At 43.8% G+C, this 26,061-nt stretch overlaps 1 protein-coding gene across 1 annotated transcript in view; it reads right to left on the bottom strand.

The window, feature by feature from the left end:
* NEURL1 (neuralized E3 ubiquitin protein ligase 1) overlaps positions 1-26,061 on the bottom strand; it is a 141,277-nt gene that overhangs the window by 13,225 nt on the left and 101,991 nt on the right. The window contains exon 4 of the mRNA XM_059477062.1: positions 3,702-4,382. Coding sequence (XP_059333045.1) covers positions 3,702-4,382 — 681 coding nt within the window. The remainder of the gene's footprint in view (positions 1-3,701; positions 4,383-26,061) is intronic.

Genomic DNA, 26,061 nt, shown 5'->3' on the forward strand with positions numbered 1-26,061 from the left:
AAAGCTGAGAGCAGTAAATCAAATTTAATTGGCTGGTTTTGTTGACTATATAGGAATGATATCTGAAAAAACCAACCCAATCCTCAACTAATGAAATTCCTAAAGGACACACAAAGACTGTTTCATTTCTACATGTCTAATTATCTGGGTCTCTGCTTGGTTGTTTTTATGTGCATAATCCCCAGAACTACTAAATTAAGACCAGCACTTAACATATAAAATATTTAGAAGGGCTTCCCTGACAAAAAAGATCTATTGCCTTCCTCAATAGCTGGTTCCCATAGTTAATTAGCCTCATTTATGTTTAATTAAAATTTGTGTCCATTTCCCAGCAGCTTGATATTTTTTATGCTATTATCTGCCACATTAAAGTGCCCTTCTCTGTCATTTATCTTTGCTCTATGTGGTCAAGTTGCCTTTTAAACTTTTCTTTGAAACAAACTGACTTTCTTCTGCCTCCTCTACAGATGACTGTGGCCTCTCACTGCATTATAGTGAGACTTGAGTTTAATTTGTTTTACTTTTACTGGGATGGCATGAAGAATAATAGTGTTTCCGACCTCATCTTTATTTTCAGCTGTTTCATTTCTCTTACAGCAAATATATTGCCAGTATACAATGACAGATTGATAAGAGGAAACCAGAAGCCAGAATTCTTTACTATCCAGCTAACCCCACACTGCCCTCCTCTCCTACAGAGTCCTGTAAGATCACCAGCCTGGGTAGAGATGGTCTCCCCTGATATTAGGAAATAAATGTTGTGTCTCCAGCATTGTGGAATAGCTGCAGTCAGCAAATGTCAGCTTCTATGGCAAAGTCACAGGCCAGCAGAGACCTGAGCTTGCTCCTGCTCTGCATCAGGACCTACTAAATAATGTCCAGTCATGAAATACAGTCTCCAGTGATCAATACCTGGAGTCATCTTGTTCTCCAAGTCAAAAACAAACCTTATCTAGGTGTAAGAGGGGCTGTCCATTCTCCAAACAAAACTGAAAAGCTGGAGAAGAAGCAAACCCAGAAACTTTAATTTAATTTTATAGTCAGCTGTAGTGCTGATGTTGCTTTAACACTATATAATGTGACTTTGGTTCATCTCATAATGGTGTGCCCCAGAAACAGAATGACATCTGCTATTTAGGATATATTTGGTACAATTATGCCTTTTGCAATATTTGTGTCTCATTTCTTTCAAGGATATGTAACTTCATTTTTTCTATTTAAACTAGAAAAAGATGACTATAAATGTCTTCTGCTGTGATATAAAGCCCAAATTACAAAAGACAGATCTCACAAAATTACTCTTGTTTGCATTCTGAAGATGGTGCATGTCATTAGAAAGGTGAACACTTTACATTCTTCTTACATTTTCTAATATTATAATGACACATATTATGGCAAGCACCATAATCTGTTCCACTGCAGTGCAAACAGTGCACATCACCTCCCTAATAAAACTGCAATAGTTAGAGTTGGGAGTTCATTATTTTCTTTGCCTTCTGTCAGGATATTGCTGATCCATGTAATTACTGCAGTTGCAGAGATGCTGTTGGGACAGCATCAGTGCTTTTCTCTGGGCAGTTGTACTACACTCATGTTGTACTGATACTGGGACTGCACTGCTCCCTGCTCCCAGCATTGTTATACTGGAAATATAGCTATGAAAAGCTCTATTTGTGTTTTAATACCTGTTAAAAAACACAGACAAGCTCCAATTCCAGAGCATTTAACTTGGAGATAACAGCTTGCTGCCCAAGCTGATATGGATAAAGTTGTACACTCAGCAGGGTCCTACCCTTTCCTTGAGAGAGGCAAGGTCAGCAAGTCCAGATCTTTTCACTTACATCTCACTAAGGAACAATAGCCCATTTTCAGGTTCTTTTCCAGCGATCAAGGCTAGAAAAGTCTGTCATGGTCATAAACCCAAGAAGTGAAGGGTTTTCCAACTCTGCACATTTCATTTCATGCATACAAGTGTAGATTTATCTAAAACACACACTGGGGATGTTCTGGTTTGGGCTGAACTTGTGATAAGCAGGGAGGACATTTGCAGGGCATGCACAGCAGGAGGTTTACACAGGAGATCTGTGCTCATGTCCATGCTCTGTCAAACTCAGTATGAGGATGTGATTCTGTCCCTCTGGGAAGACACATCCTTGCTGCCCTGTTTCAGAGCTCATTGCAAACAGGCTCCTTGCTCTGTGCCAAACTGCCAGAATCAGTGATCTCATATGAAAGGAAGCACTGGTTGATGATTTAGTTTCACCAGCAGCTCAATGACCTAAGTATGTTTTCCTTCTAACATACACAGGAGCATTTAATCTCCTGCTTTACTGGGCTCTGTTTGACTTCACCTACCATTATCACAATGACATGCTGGTGGAGAGCAGAGCAAACCACGGATTATGCACAGTACCCACATCAAATGTAATCAGGCTGAATTAGCAGGGATTGAGTCTCGGGCTCCTGGAAATAAATTGCAGTATTACATTTGTCTTCTGTGAGCCTTTAACAGCCACAAAACACTCACAGCAGAGGCCTGTGGTCAACTTCAAACAAATTATACAAGGCATTTCATACTGTGATTAACGTGAACTGGACCCTGCAGACAGATGTGTGTGTGTTCACAATTTATCTTCTAATACTGTCTATAAATCCTTAAAAAAGGAGGTGTTTGTTGGCTCTTGAGTTTGATGGAGAGGCAGGTTGTTGGAGGTTTTTTTGCTGTTAGGTATGAGGAGGATTTAAAGCAAAATGGAATATAAGTATACTTAAAATTATACAACAGTATAAACAGAAAGGAGCATTTTTTAGTCTTCATTTATAGGGGTACTGGGGATTACATCATGTTCTCAGAATCCATCTTTTACTGTCTGACACTGATAGAGCAGAACCATGATATGGTATCAATTAATGATTGAACACATCCTATACTTGGTCTAAAACACACACACGAGAAAGTAAATTTGATCCTGAGAAATGATATTTCAAAGCTTCCCCCTCCACTCCTTCCAACTGTGACTTGAAGCATTTCAATGAAGTATGTCAGCTAAAAGAGCTGAAAAAACAGCAAAAATACCAAGAGGCCAGCTCTTCAGAGGTCTCTCAACCTGTGTGAGCTACACTGCCTTAAAAAGGGCTGGAGGACAAGGAAACCTTTCTCCAGTTGAGATGGTCAGTGCCATGCTCAGTGAAGCACAGGGTTTCCTCTCTGCTTGCTGGCTTGCCTCTCACATACTAGCCTGGGAAAGCAAGGACACCCCTCTTTTGGGAGTCCATCATCCCAGATATCTAACACACAGAGAGGGGCATCAGATCTCTTTTCTCCTGCTGGCTACGCCTTACATTAGCTCGGCCCAAAGCACCTCTCCTCTGCCCTCCTTGCTTGTCTTAGGTCAGTGATGACTCATCTGTACTTTAATGGAGGTCCCTGAGGCTTAATTCATTATCTGAAAAGATCTTTGAGACCATCATGTGAAGGGTGTTACTGAAGTGCAAGGAGGTTGTCTTGTAACTCACACCCATATGCTATGTTTGTGCCTTTGCATTTCTTTTTCTTTTTATGAAAGACCTTCTTTGAAATACAAACCAAAATTTGTACCTCATCCTAGAGCAGGGAGGGAGCCATTTACTCCCTCTCCCATGATGTACCTCCCTCCTTGCTTTCTTGTGCACAAGGTTTGGAAAAAGGGGGCCCAACATACCCAGCAATCGAATTTGCATGATGGCGCCGTGTAAAACGAAGAACATCCAGAGGGGCTGGGAGCAGTCCGCGCACACCTGCATGCCAACGCCGGCACCGTTGTGGCTCAAGTGCAGCTCACCATCGGAATTCACCATAAATCCCAGGATGTCTCCGCTCTGCAGGGGCACCAGCACTCGGCAGATGGCCCAGAACTCCTTTCGGTCAACCAGGGATTCAGGGTTGTAGGGGAGATCGCTGGGGCGCAGGGTGCCGGGGTCGCAGGACGTCACCCCATAGGAGAGCGTCCCTGTGCGCACGGCATTGGACTTGTTGATTTTGACAAAAATGGTTTCGTTGATCCGAAGGGGTCTGCTGGTGAACACCAAAGTCCTCTCCTCGCGGGCATGCTCCAGGCGGGCCACGGTCTGGTCATCCAGGATTTTGACGTGGGGTCCCCGGAGGAGGTGGAAGCGGAGGTCGCTCTCCAGCTGGGACGGGAGCAGGTGGGAGTGCTGGGAGTTGAGGGAGTTCTGCGGGATGGGGCAGGTGGTGGCCGTCACATGGAAGGCGTCCTCCTGCAGGTTGAGGTCGCACAGGCTGACCGAGAGGCGCGTGTCCTCCGTGTCCCGCCGCAGTGAGGGCCGGCGGATGGCCGTGAAGGAGCGAGGCCGCAGGCAGTCGGGAGGGATGATTTCACTGTCTGTGGGAGAAAGGAAACAAAAAAGGGTCACTTTCCAAGAAAATAAAAATGTCCAGGAGCTTGAAAAAATATGGGTTTGCTCGATATGTTTAAAAGGGAGACTCCGAGACCTGCCGCCATTAATACATTTTCCCCTTTGAAATATGGGAGCAGAGTATCATAAAATGTATTTGCAATCAATTGCTGTTCTTGTACTTTCCCCACCAGCAACAACATTTCCAGCTTCTGAGCAGGCAGACTCAAAATCAATGGCAAGAATTGCCCAAGGGAGGCTCTCCTTGGAGAGGGAAAGCAGAGGATAAATATCTGAAATACACCCTCAACATATCAATCAATATCTATGCAGGCTCTCTTTCATGGCCTCTTTATTGTCTACAGTAATTCTCACAGACTTACGAAATAAATATCTAGCTACAATTTTTTTTTATTTTAAAGAAATTGTTATGTTCAGCTCTATATTATTTATCACCATATGAAATTTAATGAATATTTCTGTCTATAGCTAATCATTAGTGTTCTGGTTCTCAGTGCAGAGCAGTACAGACATGCATTTTACAGTGCAGAATTTGAGAATATGCCAGGTATTAGAAATACAATACAATAATTTATTATATCCAACCCAAATAATTAAAATTCAAATCCACAGATATATAACTAAGAAAAATGATGCTCAGACATTCAAATCCACCAGTGGAAACAAAATTGAACCTTATTTTCTTTGTTAGTATCACCTGCTGCTTCAAGAACTAATCAATTTATTTTTTTTTCTGAGGAACATACTCCCCTGTCTTTAATACTGAAATTACTTATATTTACTACATCCTTAGCTGTGCTGTTGTCTTAGAAATTTGAAAGAACAATATACTGAAAAAAACCACCTTCATTAAAAAATTATAAAGAAAGCTGAGATAATGCAAAAATTTATTTTTATGTCCAACTTTCTGTGAAAATTGAGTATGTGGAAACTCTTGGGATGGTGTAAGAAGCTGTGACCCAATTGGACTGAAGTCTGTTGTGGCTTTGAGCCCAGGTCCAAATAGCAGGAGGTGACACCACCCCACACAACACAAGCAACACACCAGACCCCAGCGTGGGACGTGCTGCAAACACAGCACAAGGTGGAACAAGGGGAAGAGGCAAAGTTGTCCCTAAAGCACATGCTAGGCCCTTGAAGTGGACACCTCTTCCACTCACATATCCTTGGGGTTTTCTTTATGACAATAAAGAGCAGGACACCAGGTTATCTGAGGATTTTCCCAGTGGGATGTACTGTCTCCCAGTACACCAGAGTAGTAGCTCTGTACTGGTATGCCAAGGAATAATGCCAGCTACTGAGTAACCAACATCTCCTGCAATATCTGTGGTCTGACTAACAGCCTTTCCTGTCCTCCTCTTCTGGGAGTCCTGACAAGAGCACACCCACACAAGGTTTGGCTTCAGTAGAGCTCTTTGCTTTGCTTAAACTGGATTATTCCAGGCTCCTCTTTAAATAAACTGCTATTACAAGGGAAGAAGAGTCCTAAAATAAAAATGGGCTTTGTTTCTCATATTTTATTTTTTTGCATACTGATATTTCAGCCTCTCAGAAGTTAATTGAAGAAAAGGAGGAATAAATAAGATCAGAAATTACCCCAAGTAATCTAGAAGTGGGTCACATTAATGGGCTAGCATTTGCATTCCAAGTGCTCCTGCTGGATAGCACTGGACTTATTTTATCCTCCTATAGCTGGAAACCTACATAGGAGAACAAATTAATACTGGCAGCTGATGACAATCCTTTTGTGTAGGTGAATGGATAGAGACCTTTCTGAATAGGAACAGAAGGTCCTCTCTATTTTATTCCCTGTAACCATACATGTGCAGCCTGGCTGACAACTGTGATGTGTGGGTAGCTTGCAGCCAGGGTTTTGAAACAGCTTGTTTTCCACCAGGATGCTTGCATTTCCCTTTGGCTGCTGGACAGAATATCTCTTTCCATCTGAAAAGAGGCTAAGAGAGATGGAGTTCTGCAGACAAGACACATGGCAGTGATAGCAAACCAGGGTTACATATCCAACTGTTTTACTTAAATCCCTCAGTAGCTCAGATGCATGGCTGCCTAAGGAATAAAATGTCTCTAGCATATAGAAGTGACTGTGACACTTAGTTCATTAATGTTTTCAAATAACCATGGAAGAAAGGATTGCAGTTTACTGGCTTCTGAAGTATGTTTGTGAAAATTTAGAGATGAGTCTCTAAGAGATGCTGGCCTGCATTGCAAAATATCCAGCCAAAGGAAAAAAAAAAATCCCATTGAATATAAATCAAAACAAAAGTGGGATTCATCTTTTGGGGTAGTAGGTAGGTTGGAAGAAATGTGGAATGCCATTTACCCACAATAACTGATGAAGGCCAAGGGCTGTGAAAGAACAGATCTGGTGAAATGTGGAACAAATGAGATGACGTTGACCACTTTCTTTCAGAAGAAGATGCCCAGGAATTAGTTGTTTTCTTCCTTTAAAGCTTCAGTTCTCACTTTTTAAACACAGACCAAACTAGTCACGCTGAAAACAGATTTAAGCTCTTCATGCTGGAGTGGCCCCATAACACAGCCTTAGCCCTGCAGAACATTTACAAGTGATTTTTAATGCCTACACAGGAGAGACTCCTTTGTTCAGGAGCATTTACATTTACAGAGGCAAATCTGGGGGACACATCAAAAAGACTGAAAGACTTCATGTGATGAGACTATAAGACACAAAATGGGTCCAACAGCCTATTACCAAGGACCACCCAGCTTCAGTCTGAAGAATTTAGAAATCATTCATCTCGTCATTAAACATCCAAGGCTATAAAACTTCTTGTATAAGACACTTGGCAGTGTTACTTTGGGAAAATTCAATTGATGAGAGATCTCCTTGGGTGAGAATAGATGGACTTGTGAAGAGCAGAGCTGTCCCCAAGCCACCAGAGCAAGCATTAACACCACCAGCAGCTGGCCCTGACCATGGCAGCTCAGTGGAGCTGGCTGACCAGGTAGCTTTCCAGAGAGGTTTTGCTGAGCTCTGCATAAGTGCAGTTACAATGTTATTTCTGGATTTTGAGACTTATAGTTTCTGGTAGCAGTACACACAAAGCCAAAGTGGAAAGGATTTCTACTAAATACAGATTTTCTGCTCCTCAGTTGGAGAATCTGAGACACTGAATTTAAAGGATGTCTATCTTTACAAATGACTTTGTATTTTTTTCTAGATTTGTTTAAGAAAAAGGTTAGGAGGAGTAATTAATTTATCTAAATAGAAATAAGGGCACTTGAGCAGTTCAGCCGCTTTCTGTTTTCTTCTCCTCTTCAGTGGGGTTCATCTGCAAAATTTAGATTCTCAGCAGGTGATTCCTTACACAGAAAAATAATTTCAAGTATCTTCCTCATGTGAGAGGTTTCAAAGCTTTCCATTTTCCTGCTCAGAGGGCATGGAAGAGCTTCCCACTTTGTGCAAGCTCAATGCAACTGCAGCAACTCTCTAAAACAGCTTATACAAGGAGCTGGTGAGCAGACAGATGCACCTGAAATCACTGCACTCAGATCAAAAGTATTTCACTACCACCTTTCTTTTGAGCTACTGCCAAATGTTGTCTTGTCAAAATAATTTATTTCCTTAAACATGTGTTATGTTAATATGTAGAATATATACATTATCTCTATAATATACAGAGATCACATACATGCAAATTGAATACACCAGCATGCACAGATCATCTCAGCCCCACACATGCCCAAAGGGAATGTGTTGCTGTCAGACTGTCAAATCACCATTTGCCTCCTCTTTTTTCTTTTTTCAGTACTGTCTGTTACTGCCTGAAGGCTTGACTTTCCAAGGTCAAGAGCAGCCAGTATTCCTACACCTGTAAAGGATCTAAGACAGCAGAGCAAACTCAGCTGGATGCACACACAGGCTGGAAACTCAGACTTGTGTTTAACTACAGCTCAAGGGACACAGACCTCTTCTTGATCCGTTTCCTGAGATTGGTGCAATCCTATGGCCTCCATGAATTGTAATTCTTCAGAGTATGAGGTCTGCAACCAGTCACCAGAATGAGCTATGGAACACCTAGTGTAAATAAACCAACTGTGACTCTTACTACTACAAAAAAATAACTTTTAATTTGGGGACTCAGACCATTCTGTGAAAACCTTAAGAATATAGTCCATTTCTAATGATCCTCCCTCCCTTCCAGAAGAGAGAATGCTGAGAAGTCAAGGAAGTGCTTGGTGACTCCTTGAATCTGGAGAACATTTCTGTCCCTAGCTACTAAACCAAGAGTAAAAAATTAGCAAGGCCAGAATTTTGCTGGTATGATACCTCCCTTTCCATGTGAAAAACTGATGGTTTTCCTTCCTTCTGTTCTTTGCTTTACTTTTCACAAGTGCAATTTTCTTCTCTTAATTCTTCACTTCACTGGGTAATGGTATTTTCAGTGAGTACTGGTGCTCATGGTATAATTTCCACGACCAAGCAACCTCAGGGGTACTGAGCTACCAAAATACACATTGAAATCAGAGGCCCCTGCAAAAATATTCTGTGTAAACCTGCACCTGCAAAAGGATGTATACTGTACTATTCCCGCCACCCTGGAGTGGCTGCATTCCCACTCAGGAGTGCAGATGAAGGCTCTTTTTCCCACCATCAGCTCTACCTGCCACAAGGAGTTACCCAGAGAGGGCAGCTGCCCTTCCAACACCTGTAACCTTGCAGTGCCTCTCTGTGGTCTGCATGCACCAAAGAGTCCATTTGGCAGGATTCTGATGTTGCAGAGAGAGGTGTTTGAAACATGAGGCAGAGGTACCACGCTGTAAAACAGCATCACACTCAAGGGCAATTGGGGAAAGCAACCAGTTGTAAGACAAGAAATAAACCTGTGTTTCTGTGACCCTTCTGTGGCTCCCAGGCTCCAACTGCCCACCATGGCAGTGCATTATCAATCTCAGCTCAGCTGCCCTGTGCTGTGCTGTGGCACTCACTGCTCCCTCGCTGGCTCAGTCCTGGCAAGCTGATGTGCACTGCTGGGGGCTGCCATGCCACAGTGCAGAGTGGCCAGACGAATGTCTGTATGTTGTTTATAACTCAACTTATTATGTACTTTAAGGTGACTGAGGGTTGAAAATGTGATAAAATGGAAGCAACTTATATTCTCATTTATCTCTCCTAAAATAAGGATAGAGATCAGTGCAACTGGTGGCAAGGAGTAATACCTGTTCTCAAACTCCTTTGGTTGCCAGCTTGCCTGATGTGTGTATGGCATTCAGCCCACAGCATCACCTCCAGTGGGAAGAAGAAAAGCATTTGTGACTGGATCTAGGAAGAGAAGGACCATTCTGTAGCCCTGGGTTCAAAACCCACCAAAATTAAAGGGTAACTGGAAGAAGATTTTCATAGTGCCTGCTGTACTCATGGTGTGAAGACATCCTCATCACCATGGGATTCTTTGCTCTAGGCTCCCTCAGTTTCTGCCATGTGCCTCCTAACTGCTTTGTTGTAGCAGGAGGAGCTCTGCAAGCAGGAGAGTAAAAATCATCCTTACTTAAAATAAACACAGGAGAAAAACAGAAGTTAAGAATGCTGAGGCCCTGCTCACAGTCATTAAGAGGCAAAGCTCCACTCACAGAGCATGTCTAAAGTGCTTTTCCCTGCTGGCCGTGTGAGAGGAGATACTTATAAAATTATTTGTTTTTCTGCAAACTCTTACTCTCCATGTGAGGTCTGGAGAGGAGGCTGGGATCTGCCACGCTCAGCATAATGCTGCAGAGACCCACGCTCTTGGACAGGTCCTCCTGCTCTGATGCTGCACACAGGTTCTCCCCTCACTGCTTGTGCTGTTAAATGGCGAATTTATATAACCCCAGACCACTCCATTGTGTTTATTTCTCATAAACCATCAGGCGCCAGAATGCAGCTTCTCGGACCATACAATGAAACCACTTCCAGAGCATTACTGTAGTATGTGGGAGGCAAATGTTTAAAATCCCTCAAAGGAATGATTCAGACTAAAAACGTCTTCTGCCATATACTTAGGAATTCACTTTTACAAAGTACATTTCTCTTTATGAACAACTGAGTTATTGCCTCTGATCAACCATTCCATATTGAAAACACCCACATCAAATCAAGGACATCAGTCAAAATCTACTTACACAATATCTTGCTATGTGCATTTCATTGCTTCATTGACAGCATAAATATCCCATTTCAAATGGAGGTGCCCCCATTTGCTCTCACTGCTCTGGCTCCTCTCTTTGCAAAACTACAGCCAACAGACAATACCACTTGTACCAGCTATTTATGGAAGATGCCAGGCTGCTCTTTAAGAGACAGTAAAATCTGCTCTGGGGCAAACTGCACCTGAGATCACAACCCAGCTGCCAGGCTCTGCAGCAGAAGACACTCCTCACCATGTAAACAGAAAGTATATATAAGAGGTGAGTGGCAGGCAGGAAGAATTAGTGTTCTTATTTTATAGACTGGAAACTGTGGGATGGATTGAGCAGTCCGGAGGGATAGATGGCTCCTCCGGCAGAACTCTTAAGTGAAGACCCTTAGGGTTTAGCTCAGTGCACAACAAAACCACTCCATTTTCCATGATAAACCTTCTCATTTCCTAATTCTTCATCAATGCATTATTCTTGCATTATTCTCTATCTGCTGCTCCTCTGCTTCTGTATGCAGGTTGCTCTTCTCACCTCAAAAGTCAACATTGGATTCCTCATCCACTACAGATCCCAGTGGCCAACATGGAAGCCACCATTCCAGAATTCCTCCTTCCCCAACAGGCCAATTTGGGATCACTGCACAGTCAGTGGAGAGCACACACACATTTCATGCGCATCCACTTGGGAAAAGCAGGAGTTAATTGCTACAAGCAAATATTGGCTTCCTGCCCACTGCAGCCTGGGAGGCAAATTACCTGCTTTTTCATATCAGCCATTATCACTGCAGGAGTAGCAGGTATGTAAATCACCTGAGTCCATTTGTGTGCCTGTGACCAACACAGTCCTAAATCAACTTCCTGGCAAGACATTCAGATATTTTTTCCAATACTGATGGAAGTATTTGAGCGAATTTCTACAATAACCAAGGGGCAGAAGTCAAAGCTCAAGCCAAGGGTTACAAAGAGTCCAAAGCCAAAGTTCTTCTGTGGGAGAAATAATTCATATTTACACTAAAAATTGTCACAAAAATTTAAAGCTGGTTTACAAAAGAAAGCAGATCATTCATCCTGTGGAACCAATTGCAAGGCTACAAACATCTGCCACTTTAACAGAAATTACTGGAAATCAACAATGCTTTTGTTCATCTCCCTGGACTCATCTTTGCTTTGTGATTGCATTTACTTGGATAAAAATCAGCATTTCTTTACAGGCATTTGGGAGATATTGAGCACTAAAACTATTTGGTTTGCATGACTCAGTTTTGGAGAGGTGATAAAAAATGGGATGGAAGAGAATAAACCTAGTCTTTAGTTGTTACCAACAGCTAGGTCTTTGATAAATTCATTGTGCGGATCTGATGGCTTCCTGTGGCCATTTAGCACCAAATCCTGCTTTGGGGTAATGGTGTTTTCATACCACCAGGCAGCTGGTGTCCTGGTAAATGAATCTCAGGAAAACCCCTGGGACCTGTTCACTTTTCCAAGAACACAAATATGACCTTGGTTTGCTGTGACTATCACAGATTTCTTGCCATGGGTTGTCAATGTTGTACCAATGGTACAGACAAAATATCATAGCAAAACAAAACAGAAAAAAACAAACAAGCAATCTGGATTCTAAAAGGATGTGAGCTCATGTGCTGCCAGTTTCCAAGCTGAAATATTCAGAAAAGAAAATAAAAATCCCTGAGCTTTAGAGAATTCTGGCTGTTTTTAAGCCAGAGTGAGCAACTGCAGTTCCCAGGTCAGCATAGTAATTGAACTGATCATCTGCATATTCTTCAATAAAATCCAAGGAATGATAGCATACAGTCTTATACATGGATCAATAAATTGTAGTTTGGGGTGTTTATTATCTAATAAAGTGCTCTGAACCAGTCTGCTTTATAACAAATATTCATACAATTCTGCCTAACATCTGTAACCATGGCAAATTGATTTGCACATGTGAAACAGAACAAAGAGCATAACTCCCCTCATAAAACTGAAATAAATTACTGCTGCTCTCCTCAGAAAATATGAATGTTCTGAAAGAGTCTGACAGTAGGTTATGGAGAACAAACTTCCATATGTGTGTTACATTTTGCATTTGTTTTCTTTTCTACAAAAGCTGATGCTCATAGAGAGTCTGTAGGGTATTGGCAACATCTGTGTTACCAGCAACACATTTGAGTTTCATTCAGGCTTTTCATTCAGGGCAAATTCATCCTCCCCAGCCAGCAGTTCTGAAGACTGACAAACATCCTTCAGGTTGAAGATGTGCCTATCCACTACCACAAGCCACCTTTGGATATTGGCTCCTCCTGGTCTGATTCCCTTTATTGTGTTCATGGGTTTCCTAACTTCCCTTAAAGTCAGAGAAATATGATTTGAACAGAAACCACATGCCCTGGGTTTTGTGGAGACAACCTAGATCCTGTTATTCACCCCTAAATCCATCCCTGAATAACACATGAAGTCTCTGAACCTCACTCCACCCCAATCAATGATTTTCACCTCCATGGCCCAGGCCTCCTCCATGATCAATTATTATTATCCCTCTTGGAAACCACAGAAAAACAATCATCACTTTTAGGACCATGCCAATATTATTTTAATCTCAGTCCTGCCTCTCTCTGTAGGGTGACCCACATTTCCCTTCCATTTCCTTTGACTATTTCTATAGATGGAAAGCCTTTTTCACTTCTTTTAATTACCTGTAATAGACTTAATTCTCCCAGGAGTCTGTCAATTGCCACTTTATCTTATCTTTCCTGATCTTTAAAATGTAAATTTCTCTATAGAAAAGCTCTGGGTTTGTTTTGTTTGTTTGTTTGTTTTTACATTCTTAATGGGAAATTAGGGCAATAATTGCAAGTTCTTATTGTCTAATAACTTTATAGAGCTGTCTTCTCATAGCTCTGACTCTGTTGCTTACTCTTGGCACAATCATCCCTTTTACCCTCCTGTTCTCCTAGGAATTTTGTCTCTCTCATTTCACCTATTCCGGTAAGAACACAAGTGCAGGCAGTGTTAACCCCACAACTTTACCTCAATGTGCTCTGCCACAGATTGCTGTGAGCCCTCCCACAAGCCTGTTTCCAACCTTATGTTCCTGTGCAAATGTTTCCACAGCATCTCAGTGCTCACAGCACATTTCCAAGCTGAACCAGACACATTCCCTCACCCCCTGAATCACCTGACAGCAACTTTCTTCAAAACAAACACTTTCTGCCTCCTTCCCATTTGTCATCCTCCCTTCCTGCATCTCTCCTTTGTCACTCACTTGCATTTACCCCTGTGCCCTGGGGCAGCCATGGGGATGCTGAAGCTCCTTCTGCAGCTTCTCCCCACATTCCCAGTGCCAGGCTCCTGCCACCACTGGTGGCTTTGCAAACAGTGCTGGGGGAGAGCTCAGCCCAGCAACAACCACCTCCTACCTGGCAGGGTCTCCCAAGGGCCAGCATTTCACCCAGCACCATTGCTTACTGAGCTGATTTCATCCCACTGGGGGAAAACTCAGTTCCTTGGGAATGCCAGGAGCCTGGGCTTGCTGCAGCCCTGTTCCATTCAAAGAGCACTGCTAAATGATAAACTGCCTGGGCATCACAAGGATTTTGCTGCTAACTCACCTACCTTTTAGGGCTAAAAGCACATTTTCTACTAAAGATGCAGCCTGTGAAATGCAGTAATAATACATAATATTTCACTGCCTGCCTGAAGAAAAATCAATTAATTGTGAAGATACAGTATTTCAGGCTAACCTGAAGCAGAGTGTTCAGCTTATCTTGCTTCCTTTTATAAAAGCAAATGAATATTGGATCAAGAGTTTCTCCAGTTGGTTTCTGCGGCTTGTTTGGAAATCACTGTTGCCAGTGATTTTTTTCAAGATTAAAATGTTATTTCAAGACTGAACATTGAAATATAGAATTTTGAAAATAGTAAAAGAAAACAGCTAGAGTTTGCCAAAAGTATTTCAATTTTTCAACCATGACTAACCAAGTTTATAGATATCTCTCCTCCTCCAAGCTGGTTCCTCATCTAAAGATCCAAAAAACATATATCTGAAAGAATGCACATAGTGCTATTTGTCCAGAATATTTTATTTGTTTAAATTCATTTTAACATCTCTTTCTTGGAGAATTTCCACCCATAAATCAACATGAAGGAGCTCTCAAAAAGTTTCTGACTCACTTTCCACATGTACAAAATGACTGTACAACCATTACACACCATGCCTCTCACTTCTATTCCAGAGCTGGTGGAGTCTGCAGGATGCACTCTCAAAGCTGTACATGGAAACAGCAAATCAAGGCCCTGCATATGAGCTTGTTTTAAAATAGCACAATTGCTGCTGTCTGCACCAGTTCTGAAGAGTTCTGTATGTGTTTAGGCATGTTCCAGGTCAACACAGCCCTGCAACACACACTTCCTCCAAACAAGTATTTATATCCCACTGAAGGTAGCAGGATGTGCACATAAGCAAATCAGCAGCCCCAAACCAGGAGCACAGGGTAAGGTTTAAAACCTACATTCCACAGAACAACAACAAAAAAAAAAATTTCTTTGTTAAACTACACTTTCCATGTGTCCCCTTGCATTGTGCCAGTGGAGAGAACAGCAAAGGAGATTTCCTGAAACTAAGCCTAGATCCCCCACTTTAGCTGTCCCTGCTGGACAAAATTATGGGGGAATCAGGGAAAGAGCCCATGCTCACTTCCACAAAGGTACCTAACTGAAAAGGTCATCTCTTTTACAAATTCTTCATGTATTTTGTCATGGCAAATGCCTATGCTTGTGATTTCTCATGGCAAATCCCCAGGCTTGTGATTTCTTTAAAAATTATTTTGATACCCTGATCTAAAGGAACTAAAGAATCTTGCTACCAGAGCTTCAGCCAACTCCTTAACAAGCAAAAGACAAATTTCACTCTCACCCACCCCAGATAAAAGTTTCATTGCCTATCAGTATTTTGAATGCATAGATCATAGCATCCACTTCATCCACAGATCATTCATCCACTTGTCCAGTTTCAATCTATTAACCAATCTGGTAACCAATATAGGGATGACTCTCCCAAATTCAAGAATTTCTCACCCCATTAGTAGATTAATTTCTCTTCAGCTTCTGCCTTCTTCAGCATCAATGTTTAAAGCAATATTTGGTAAGAATGTTATTGTGAACCTTTCTACACCTACTCTGAACTGTTGTAGGGGACTACCAAAGCCTTGCTACATAATAATAAATATTGCAGTATGATGTGCTTGCATCAACTGAAATATCATCACCAACACCAATAATGCCTTGCTCAAAGGAACCTGGGACTGATCCCAGGTCTGTCTGGGACCTGGATATCAGAGCAAAAAGACCTCTTCCTACTGTGCTCAGTACAGTCCCACTGTTGCTGGCACTAAAACAATTCGGACTTTATAAATGTCTTTGTTTCCAAGCACAGATGCAGTCTAGTGATCAGATCAGAACCTGGATAATTCACATCAAAGCCCATTCCCAGCCACCATAGTGTGGTCCTGGGAAGGCACATAGCTAAACCTGTAAAAGCATTTCTGAAAGGCAGAAAAAGCAGAGGATGTGATCATATTCTCCTGTAATCTAAAACAGAGAAGAAAGGGTTACTAATTGCTGTATTTCTGTTCTGTAACTTTTTTCATATCAAAGTATGCAAAAGGAAGAAAAAAAGGGGAAAGAAAAAGAAGAAATCCCAACAAGGCACGGAGATGATTTATGCTGAGGAAGAAGTCAATGGCCACGTGCAGAAAGAGCCTCAGGAAGCTGTGCACCCTCTGCTCCAGCCCAGGAGAAGCCATGTCCCCTTTGCTCTGAGCCCACAGCAGACACAGAGCACCCAGACAGTGTTGCCATAGCCACCCCTTTCTGTTCCAGAGTCAAGTTTCCCTCTGCACAGAAAGATTATTTATAAGGTGGCTTAGGTGTGCCTTGTGCCTGACAGTTAAAAATGGGAAGTCCCATCCAGGGGAGTTTATGGCCCTTATTAGACATAACACAGTGAGAGGGTACAATAAACACAGGGAAGAGGGTCAGGGTGAGATGCTGAGATGCTGCCCATGTGCCCTGCCAGCTCTTCATTCTTCCTATTAAACACTGAGAGGGCTCTGCATCCCTGCTCATTTTTGCAAACCTCCTGCTGGTGTGTTATACTGCAGCTGCTCAGCCCTGGCTAGGATGGGTTCCACAGCTTCTCCAGGCCAAGCTGAGCCCTCCACCCTGGGGCTAGCAGCCCTTCTGAAGAGCTGTGAAGTCCATGAAATCCCTCCTGGCTGAGTATCCCTCCCTCCACTAGGCCAGGGTGCTGAACACGCAGGTCCTGCTCCATGCTGCCAACAAGGAAAATGGGCTGCTCTTGGCAGTCCAACCATTTCCAAATGGGGCATCTAGGGGAAAATGGGGACAGCATTTACTCCCTAAAATAGCATGGAAAAATCATGGGGATCATCAGGACTGCTGGAGTAGGCAAAGAGACACCTGAGTTACAGAGACTCCAAGTCACTACAGCCTTGTCCCCACAGCCAACACACCATACACTGTTGCTACAGGGGGACAGAGTGACAGCACTGAGAACAGAACCAGTGTGTGCCTGCTGGCTTGCTGACAGCCAGCACAGTGCATGGGGGATGCTGCATCCTGCTGGGAGAGGTGAGGGTCACCCCGAGCTGCAGGCTCTGCCCTCCGGCTCTGCCACATCAGCTCTGTCACAGCTGCAAGAGCTGACACAGCAGAAAAACTGCCCTGTCTGCACACAAGTGAACAGGGACTGCCACCATGGCCCAAATCTGCAGGAACAGTGATAAATGACAACTTTGCTACCCACTGCATTTCAGTGATTTGTCCTGCCAGAAGCATTTCACTCAGGTCTGTCGAGGCTGCTGCAGTCGCCCGTGGTCTCACAGATCAGGCAATGCCAATTCTTTCTTGAGCGAGTTTGCAGTGCTTTGAAAATTCATATTTGTGAGCAACATGAAGAAAACATGATTTAGTAAGGAAACAAATAACAGGATAGCTGCTGGGTTCACTTTTACATCTGCAACAAACAGAACATGGATGGGACTACCAGAATTTTTAACCACAGGAGAAGCTGCTGACACAGTGGCTTTGCTGGGGCACAGACAGCTGCAGCACCTTTGGGGGCAAGTCAGAGGGACAGTGTGGCTCCTGTGCCTGCCTCACCCTGCCCACTGCGACATCAACCCTGCCAGGAGCTCCCTAAAGGCTGTGATTAGCAGAGATCATCCTCCATCTCTGCCCCCAGGAGGAGAGCCACCTCTACATTCCTGTCAGGATGTCAACAGTTGCCTGCGCCCAAGAGCCCCATTTTTGGGGGTGAGTCTCAGCTTTGGGTGTCAGGGTGGAACTTCCCAGAGACACCAGTGCTATGTCAGGGTTTATGGTCCATTTGAAATGAGCCATCCCAAAGTAACCTCCAAAGTCTACTTTCTCCACCTCTCAGCCCTCTGGGAAACCCTCTTCTCCCCAGAAATTTGACATTTCTTAATCTTGGCTTGTTTTCCAGGTCAGTAGCCTTGTTCCCCAGCACTCCCAGCCATTCAGCAAAGGCGTGTCAGATGTTGTCACTGTCTCTGTGCCATCCTGCTGAGCATGCCTGCTCTGTGGGCAGCTGGAGGCAGAGCCTGGGAGCAGCTCCTTTGACAACAGCCACACACACACCCAGGCTATGCTCTGCCACTGTGGTACCTGCCAAAACACCTCAAAGCCATTCCCAGCACACATACTGCTGGTCCCAGAAACTGGCAGGAGGGGAATGATTCAAGGCACAAGGAAACCAGGCATGGCCAGGATTGGCCACTGAGCCCTGCAGGCTCCATCCATTTACCTCCCTGGCCATCCCAGGGCCATGCCCATGGCTGTGCCTTGCCTGCACTGCACAGCCAACTCTGCTTTGCTGGAGACTACAGCCCCTCAGCTGAATTCAAAGCTGGACAACCCAGCACCATCAAGGAAAAGGATCAGCATGGTGCCAGACAACATTCACTGCAAAAAATTGACACTGCTGCAATGAGAGCACCCAAACCTCAGCCTGCCAGATCTGAGGCATTGCTGCACTGGGCTTGACTGCTTTCTCAAAAACTGCAAAAAAGCATACTTTACCCTAAATTAATTGCCCTTAATTAATTGTCACCATTAGCCCAGGCAAACCTCACTGTGTCAACCCACCTAACTCTGCCCTGTTGTAGATCCAGGGCACTCTCCTGCCCCCAGAACTTCTTAGGTAATTAAAAAAGGGTCACTTTTTTCCCCAAAGAGAACAGGGCACCTGTGAATTCATGTGCCTAAGCACTTCCCATCATCAAACTTCATTTCATCCCTAGACTGAAAGCACAGCTTAAGCTGCAGTTTAAAGCAAGGACCATTTCTGCCTTGCAGCAGCTCAGCAGCATCATTAGTTTTCCCATGCACATGGGAGTGTAAATGCTCATAACTATTCAGCTGGTTCTGTGGTTTTACATTGAAAATATGTTGCTATGGAGAGCACAGCATGGGAACGTGCAGCTACCACAAGGCACCATGACTCGAGCAGCCCACAGCTTCTGCTGATATTTTCAGGCTCTCCGCTGCCATCCACACAAAGGCTGAAAATAGACTTAAAGCTCAAATGAAGCATCTGTAATACTTCATTTCTGCCCATCCCTCCCCAAGGCACTGAGACTTTTCACAGAAATCCTACCAAGCATCCCACATAGGCTCTGACGTCACCTTGCCGATTTCGAATTCCTCGCTGCACACATGCCTCGAAAAGGAAATTCCCTCCAGCCCCATTTTCATCCTATGCCTTTCATCTGGGAAGCAGGTTTCCCTCTGGAGCCACCCTTCTGCTGGTACCCAGAGGGGCTACTCAGTCCTTATTACCTTTTAGCCACAACATAGAGCAAATCCCTTGTGCTGCTCCACCTTGCTGCTCTGCTGATGGGGAAGGATCTGATTTCTGTCATGTGAAGCTGACCTTGGGAAAGGTCATTCAGCAGCAGCAAACTGATCTGCAAATGCAGTGCAGGGAAGACTTGTCTGTGCTGTTGAAACCCCAGCCTCCACAGTGTCCAGAATGCATGGGCTGGGTCCTGAAGGATGCTGAGCATTTCCTGATCTCACTGACTTGATGAGGCTTGGGAGAGCTCAGCCAAGGCAATGCAGACTTGAGCCCACAGCACTGTGAATGAAGGATACCTTTGGGGTTTTTCTTTTTTATGAATTTTTAAAATATCTGAAATACTGTTTGTTTTCTTTCTCATACTCTGGAGGAATTGATAAATCCTCAACTGCACTATAAACACACAGTCATCAGCCCTTGATTTCTAAAAATGTGTTTGTATTAAGCCATGAAATTATTTACAGTGGTCATAAACATCCTCCCAGCATCTGGCAGCTGAGAGAGGGCTTTGGAACTCACTAATTTAGTTACATTGTAAACCACTTTCTAATAAATAAATAAGCTCTTAATATCTCACCCACAAGAAGAGGCACATTGCATACAATACTATATTTAGGGGTCCTTTAGAGGTCAAGGATTCAGCAACTAAATTTCTCTGAGGATCTTTCTTTGGTGACTGTTTGTTTATGCCCAAATTAATGTCTTTATTTTGAAATCAGTTTAAAACTCTCACATTGCTTTGAATGTTGGAGAAGCAGATGTTTGTTTCTTCTTTTGCCTGAACCAGGGCCAGATTCTGATCCCCGGGGCCCAAAGGGGTATTTAAATATCCAAGTAAATGCTTGCTGATCCTTTATAGGGACCTTCCTTGCAGGGACTACGGAGCCTCCAGGGCTGGTTCCTGGGGTGGGGATCCTCTCCAGGCCAGGAGGAAGCCCCGTGCCAGAGCTTGGAAAGAAAGGAGGTCAGGACACCTTCCCCCCTGGATCAGCATTCTGCAGCCCACCCACTGCCTGCCAGGTAATATAAAGGAGACAGAAGGGAAAACAAACATCTCACACATCCCATTGGCTGCTGTGCAAAGGAAGAACCAAGTTAGGGCCTCTAATGGCTGCTGAGAGTATTCCAGCTGATGGAAATGTGATTTTCAGCTCCTGTGAAACCCATTGCAGTGGCTTAATGACAAAGGAGGGTGAGTGGCCAGTTTAAAGCAAACCTATATTGAAAACAATACTGTCAGATCAAAATCTGTGTTTTGTAAAAAACAGTAGTAATCTTTTACAAAACTTCCCATAAAAAAGGACTGTTTTCACATACTGCTTCACTTACATAAAAATACAAATCAAACTCTCCCCTAGATGCAACCAGTGCTGAACTGGCAAATAGGAGAAAAAAAAGTTTCATTCACTCCCCCTGCCCTAGATATAGAAGAGAGGAAAGAATGAATCAAGCATTAAACATCAATTTTATTTAGTCATGTGAGGTTGTACTGAGGGACAGCTGGAGAGCTGAATGAAGAATTTTAAAGTAGAGCCCCAATGTAACCAGGTCATCATCACCAGTGCTCTGTGGACAAGCTCAGTGTGAGGGTCTAGTTATTCCATTTATCTACATTTGCAGATAGCCTCAGAGATCTCTGACAAACTGTAGAGTCCCTCTCCTCTCCCTTGCAGCCCCATCTGCTCTGTTGGAAAGGATGAAGCTGCACCAAGACAAATCTGGACCATGCAGAGTCCCCCACTGCGCTTGGCACCCTTCCTTTTCTTTGGCACAGCCAAGCCCTGGGGTGCCCTGAAGAATCTGTGCCTGCAGCAGAGTTCTGGTGGTCTCTGATGTCTTCCCAAGCACCAGGGGCAAAAGGAGCAGATCACATGCACAGTGGGCCAAAAAGACATAACCAGAATGGAAAATTGCTTTTATAGATGTGCCCTGGTTCCTGTGAGTTGTTTCCCACACACATCCCCCGATTAAGTCAGTGTAGAAGTTCTGCAGAAACCTTTCTCAAGCACACTGACCTACATCTTGCTGCAATTTTTTTTTTTATGGATAGTAATTTCCAGCCAGCAATGGACTTTTTCAGTAAAACTAAGCAGAATCTGCTGTTTTCTTAAGAAAGATAAACAAAAGGCAAATTCAATGGAATTGCTGCTAGTCTTCAACAGAAAACCATGTGATTTTGCATGTCCTTATTGTAGTAGTTGAAGCAGAACAGACTGCTTGCTGTTGATCAGGACAGATCTGGAGGGGTGTGGAATGAAAGCAGGGGCAATGGTCTAAGTTCACCCATGTTGTAACACTGCTCCCTTCACCCCAAACAGGAACTTAGCCCTACAGTTTTGAAACTATGCATGGACAGCCTGAATAAATCTCATCACCAAAGGTTTCCTGACATTCCTGCTGAATATCCAGTCCTATTAGTCAATGTCAGGCCCTAGGCAACATGAAAAATTGCAGAAATCCATTCTGGCTGTCACTGGAAATCAAAGGTCAATCTCAAAAACTGAGAGACTCCTTCCAGACTTGGAAAGTATTCACATTTCAAGATTACAAAGTGCAATTGTCAAAGCTCTGCACGTTCATGTGAAACAGGAAGGAAAAATAAGACCCCGGACAATAAGACCCTGGAGGAGTGGTGGAAGGATCAGGCTTTTCCCAGGAAGCAGTTTGCCAAAATGTTAAAATAGAAGCTATTTACACAATAGGTTGGAAAATGTTAACAGTCAAAAACATGTTAGACAACAGGATTTCAGATTACAAACACTGGGCAAGTCGTCCCATGAAGGTGCTCTAACAAAATATATGGATTCTCCAAAATAAGGAAAAGGAGTGTTTTCTGTAATGGCCCTTTTGATGGGTTTTCTACTTTGCTTTTGCTGTTAAGGTAACTCCATACCCACAATCATCTGCCTCTGTCTCATCCCATTCTCTGCCTCTCACTCCTCCTGGTCCCACCCCTGCCCAAAGCTCCCCTCCCACTACTCACTCACCACACCTACAGTCATCAAGTGCGCCATGTGAACAGGGCATGGTGTCATTGTGCTTGAGACTGAGGGGCAGAAAGCCTGGCTCCCCAGTGTCTATTCCTGTCCCTCGTCCTCCCCAAAGAGCCTTCAGGAGGTCTGTCAATCCCTGTGACCTGTGACTTGGGTTCTCCTCCTGCAAGCAGCTTATGATGCAGTGAATACCCTCTGGTGTCTGCAGGGACTGAGGTCTGGAGCCCTCAGTGCCAGATCCCACGCTTGCCTTGCTAAATTTTGAAAGGCTTTAGGTGTTAAAAGGGAGAGAAGGCCCTTTTAAGCACTTCTCTGGGGAGCAGGTGGCCAGCAGCTGACCTTCTCCTGGAAATCTCTGTAGTTTTAAATGGGAAACACAGCCTATGAAATTTTAAATAAACCCATTGTAGTCTGCACAGTCACTGACAATCCACAAGTGACAGTCACAATCCACCCCCCGCCCTTGCTGTTTCAGCAGCCTTCCTGAGGCTGAGCATGAAAGGCTTTCAACATAACTGTGAGCATTCCCAGGGCTGCAGGGGACTCTCAGCTCCTGCTTTTGGAGGAAGTGCTGGGATCAGCTCTCCCTCCTCAGCCAGCTCTTTGCTTTGAAGTTTCTGCAAGGGCCAAATTTGTCTTCACCATCCAGTGGCTAAGTAAAATCATCAGAGACTTCATGTCTGATGGCTCAAATGCTCAGACTTGAGTCTCAGCTTTCAGCAGAGGTATCTCCTGGCTCCCCAAAGACAAACACACAGCACTAAGCACATTCCTGCTCAGGAAAGAGGATGCTGACAGACAGAGGAGACACTTGGCATAACTTTTAAGTGCTTCTTCATTAAGGGCATCCACCATCCTGTCCTGCAACACTGCCAATGTGCTTCCCAACATGAGGCTCTGCTGTGATCACACCTAAGTGCTGTCCTGGCAGTTCAGTTAGCAATAGGTGATGGCAGACAAAGTTATGGGGCTGAATCTTCTGCACATCTTAAAAAAAACAGGGTAGTTGGAATCTACAAAACTCTAGGATGCCTAAAATTCAAGCACATCAGGTCCTGCTCTGATTTCTACTCCTTACATTGCATGTGTTCAGTTGCAAATGTTTTATCCTGTGCTTGAAGGTGAGCAGGGTGAAGGGAGGAAACAGCCTGTAAGAATTTAGAGATATTGTACAGCTCCTGCTGTAAAAGCCACACACAGGGGAGCCTAAATATTTCGGTGTAGCTCCATCTCTGTCCATGCTTTCCTAGCAGTGCTGGCCATCTCTCTTCCTGGGGAGGTGAGGAGAAGGAAAGAACCACAAGAACATGCCAATGCATGTCCAAGGAGAGGAATCAAGAGTCCAAGAAAAAAAAAGGAAACAAGTGTCCAAGAGACTTACCACACTTCCTCTTACACAGAAGTTGCATCTTGTGCTTCTTGTGCAGCACTGTAAAGCACAGCACCAGGAGAACAGTCCCAAGACAACAGAAACAACAACAAATTCCCTCTTCTCCTTTATTTCAGATCCTCAAAGTATTTTAAATACATAAACTATGAGAGCTAAACTCCTTCCTTCATAGTCTTACTTCACTTTCAACATGGTAATTCTCTGTTTTTCAGAGAAGCAGAGATGAGGCCCATTCTCCTGTGATATTTTAGTTTTCTGTACATGCTGAAGGTCCCAGCTGACCTCCTCCTCCTCCCTTTCAGGGACTGAGCAGTCCCTTTCAGCTGCAGCATCTCTTCTGAGATGTAACGCCCAGGTGGACAGTGAAGAGCGGAGAGCTTCCCCTCACCAATCTCTGAAGCTTTTCAACAATTCCTCCTTGCTGTCTGCATGTGATCTGCAGTCCTGGGTGAATTCCCTTTTCAGCTGTGTTATTTCACGATAGCACTATCTAGACAACTGAAAAAGTGCAAATAATTTAATGTGTTACTTTGCCCTTATTTTTTTATGGAAAAGGTGAAAGTCTGGAAGATTTCTAATCTTTGTGCAGTGTTTCAAGTATTTTGTTTGTTTACTTTTACATTTACACATATACATATATATAAAGAGAAAGCACTGTAAAAATTTATAGAGGGCTTCAAAAAGCCATTATTTTCAGTTGGTTCAGAGGCTTTGTCTCACCATCATGATTTTTACAAGATTCAGTAATTTGTCTTAATTCAGACCATTCTGTGAATAAAACAGTCACTGTCCTACCAGACAGTAAGCAGATACCCTCCTGCCTCCCCTTGTAAAGCAAGCAACAAGCCTCAGGAACAAGGAGCAGCAGTTTTTAAAGGCAACAGAACCATTCCTTTCACCCTCTGAACTCCATCCAGCCTCAACACTTCCCAAAACTGAAAAAAAAAGAAAAGATGACACTGCAAAATGTCTTACATAAATTTTGCTGTCCCAGGAGCCTCCACAGCCAACTCAAAGGCTCAAAGTGCTTAAAGAGACCAGATTCTCAAGGGATTTCCAGCTCCCACTTTCAGATCTCAGCAATTATACAGAAAGCAGACAGCATCACCCTTGACAGGTCCTCACCACCACAGCCATTAAATGTTCAAAATTTTTCTAGTGCCTTAGCCTCTCACAGAAATCTTGGTGAAGTCTGGATAGGAAAAAGCCAGTCAGCAGAACAGCATAAAAACAACCTTAATCTATGCAATTTAAAGTTTAAAATATTTTAAAGAACATTTTCTAGCATTTTCCCACTACACACAGGAGATTAAGTAACCAAAACTTCTTGATGCATACATATGTAGACAAGAGAGGAAATCCATGTGCATTCCCAAGTCTTGAAGCCACCAGCAAAACCTTCAGCTGCACCATGAAGCCCTGCTCAGCGCTGCCTGGCTGGGCACTGGCAGCTCAGCAAGGGGCACTCCAAGAAACACACAACGTGGAACAAGGAATTTTCCCCTCAGCATTTGGCAGAGCAATATACTAGCTATCTAAACTTGGGCAATAAATAAAGACCAAATTAACTGCTCCTGCTCCCCTGGAATTCCAGAGCTCTCCTGGGAGGGCACTGTGCTCTGTGCCGCAGTGCCAGGGCAGGGGGGTGCGCTCTGTGGGGAGCACCCCAGCACACGGATCCTTCTCTCCTCTGCGCTCACATTGACTTGTGGGTGGGAGCTCCAAAAGTGGATGCTTCCTGCTGATATTTCTGCTTCTCCCAGTTCCTGTCAGGGCCAGGAATAACAGGAGGGAGGGCTGTCCCCCAGCGCCTCCTCCTCTGGTCCTGGACATGGCCAGCGGTATGAAGAGCGGGGGCTGAGGAGAGCGCTTCAGTTACAGAAGCAAATGTTTTTTGGTGCCTCTGGATGTTCCAAGTTAAGCTTGGATCACACTGCACTTAGCTCTCATGCTATCCAAATTACTCCAGGAGGGCCTAATCCTGATGAATAGCTGAGTAGCTATTAAAATTGTTTCCCTTGAACAGCTAAATGGAAATGCGAGGGCTTGACACTTGAGCTAGCATTTAAAATGGGTTCAGGTAATCAAAACACCAGATCAGAGAGCACTGGGGCTGCTGGAGGAGCTGAGGTTCAATTCAGCTTTCAACCTTTAGCTTATAGCAAACAATTCCCACCCCCAACAGCTGAAACTAGCCACGGCTCCTTGGACAGA

The sequence above is a fragment of the Ammospiza nelsoni genome, chromosome 8 (genome assembly GCF_027579445.1).
Source record: "Ammospiza nelsoni isolate bAmmNel1 chromosome 8, bAmmNel1.pri, whole genome shotgun sequence".
Taxonomy (NCBI): Eukaryota; Metazoa; Chordata; class Aves; order Passeriformes; family Passerellidae; genus Ammospiza; species Ammospiza nelsoni.